Raw genomic sequence first — 1,433 nt, forward strand, 5'->3', positions numbered from 1 at the left:
CTAGCAGCCTCGCACCGAGGACCTATCCACGTCATCATTTACCCAGAATGCTTTGTGTATAAATAAAATTCCTCCATCCAAATTAAAATATATTTTTAAAAATGATAAAAACTAAGCCTACAGTTTTTTATAGTCTTTATTTTGCAGTTAAAATATATGTTTCTCAAATAAAGTCTAATGTTACAACTAATCATGGATCCCTTTAATGCAAAACTTTAGACTAGGATCAACTTTATGTTTCAAGCCTTGGAAATCACAACATCTGCAAAGATGACTGAGTTATAGCTATATTTGCATTAGCTAGTATCAGTTAACTGTGGAGGACATTTTAAATCATGTTGACTCTAAAACTTAATTATACATGTACACCCACTTTCTAAGAGTTTCTATTCAGTGGTTCATTGGATAAGTTGCTAACAAACAACCCAACAAACACACAGACTCTACAAAAAATGACTTTAAAACCTTTTAGGCGTTGCAATAAATATAATTAAAGATTCACAGTCTTGAGTAGACCCTGGACTCAGCCGAGCGTATGTCTGCATTACAGGAATCAATCGTGCACTTCCTGTCTGGGAGCGGTCACGGACCGAGGAGGACATCCTGCAGGCGTCTCTGAAGCCTGGCAGCAGGCAGGTGAACAGCGGGCCCACCTCGGCCTCTGATGACTCCAACGCTCTGGAGTGGGAGAATGATTTTGTGAGTACTCACCCAGAGGACGCTGAGTTTGAAGGGTTTGTCAACCCCGTCCACGACACCCCTGTGGACGATGTCCCGGACTGCAGCCTCATGTTGGACAATCAGGACAGATAGTGACTAGCACCAAAGGAAATATTTACCGTGGCCTCACCAGCTTTTTGCCTCATGAAATGGAAATGTATCTACATGTTCCTCTTTTCTGTAAACTGTCATGCTGCAAGATAATGTGCTGGAACTCGACATGTTCATGTCATTTTATCATGTTTATTTTGGTGCCTTCATCTGCCAAACTAGCTGATGAAGAGTGTCCTGATGCATCTCAGTAATCCAGGGAGAAGAATCAAAAAGAAAAAATCAGTAGATCCTCTGGATGAGTTCTTTAGTGAAACGTTTCGTCTCTCATCCAAGAGACTTCTTCAGTCTGAGGAGTTTCAGGTGAACTCAGTCTTATAAGCACTGCCTCCACATGGACAAACGGGTTAGTTACATGCAAAAGAGGGCCATCGCCTAACAATAAGCTTGGCCCTCTTTTACATGTGACTAAATAGAGCTAATCAAGCCTATTTTTAGGCAATGGTCCTCTTTTACATGTGACTAAAAAGAGCTAATCAAGCCTATTGTTAGGTAATGGCCCTCTTTAACATGTCACTAAATAGAGCTAATCAAGCCTATTGTTAGGCAATGGACCTCTTTTACATGTCACTAAATAGAGCTAATCAAGCCTATTGTTAGGC

At 40.8% G+C, this 1,433-nt stretch overlaps 1 protein-coding gene across 2 annotated transcripts in view; it reads left to right on the forward strand.

Annotated features, from left to right (window-relative positions):
- Positions 1 to 939, forward strand: part of ap1ar (adaptor related protein complex 1 associated regulatory protein) — a gene marked incomplete in the record, with an annotated part of 18,260 nt that extends 17,321 nt beyond the window's left edge. For both annotated transcript variants that reach the window (XM_014030995.1, XM_014030994.1), the window contains 1 exon segment: positions 551 to 939. In XM_014030995.1, coding sequence (XP_013886449.1) covers positions 551 to 813 — 263 coding nt within the window.
- Between the last annotated feature and the right edge of the window lie 494 nt (positions 940 to 1,433).

This window comes from Austrofundulus limnaeus, unplaced genomic scaffold (assembly GCF_001266775.1).
Source record: "Austrofundulus limnaeus strain Quisiro unplaced genomic scaffold, Austrofundulus_limnaeus-1.0 Scaffold1155, whole genome shotgun sequence".
In the NCBI taxonomy this organism is placed as follows: Eukaryota; Metazoa; Chordata; class Actinopteri; order Cyprinodontiformes; family Rivulidae; genus Austrofundulus; species Austrofundulus limnaeus.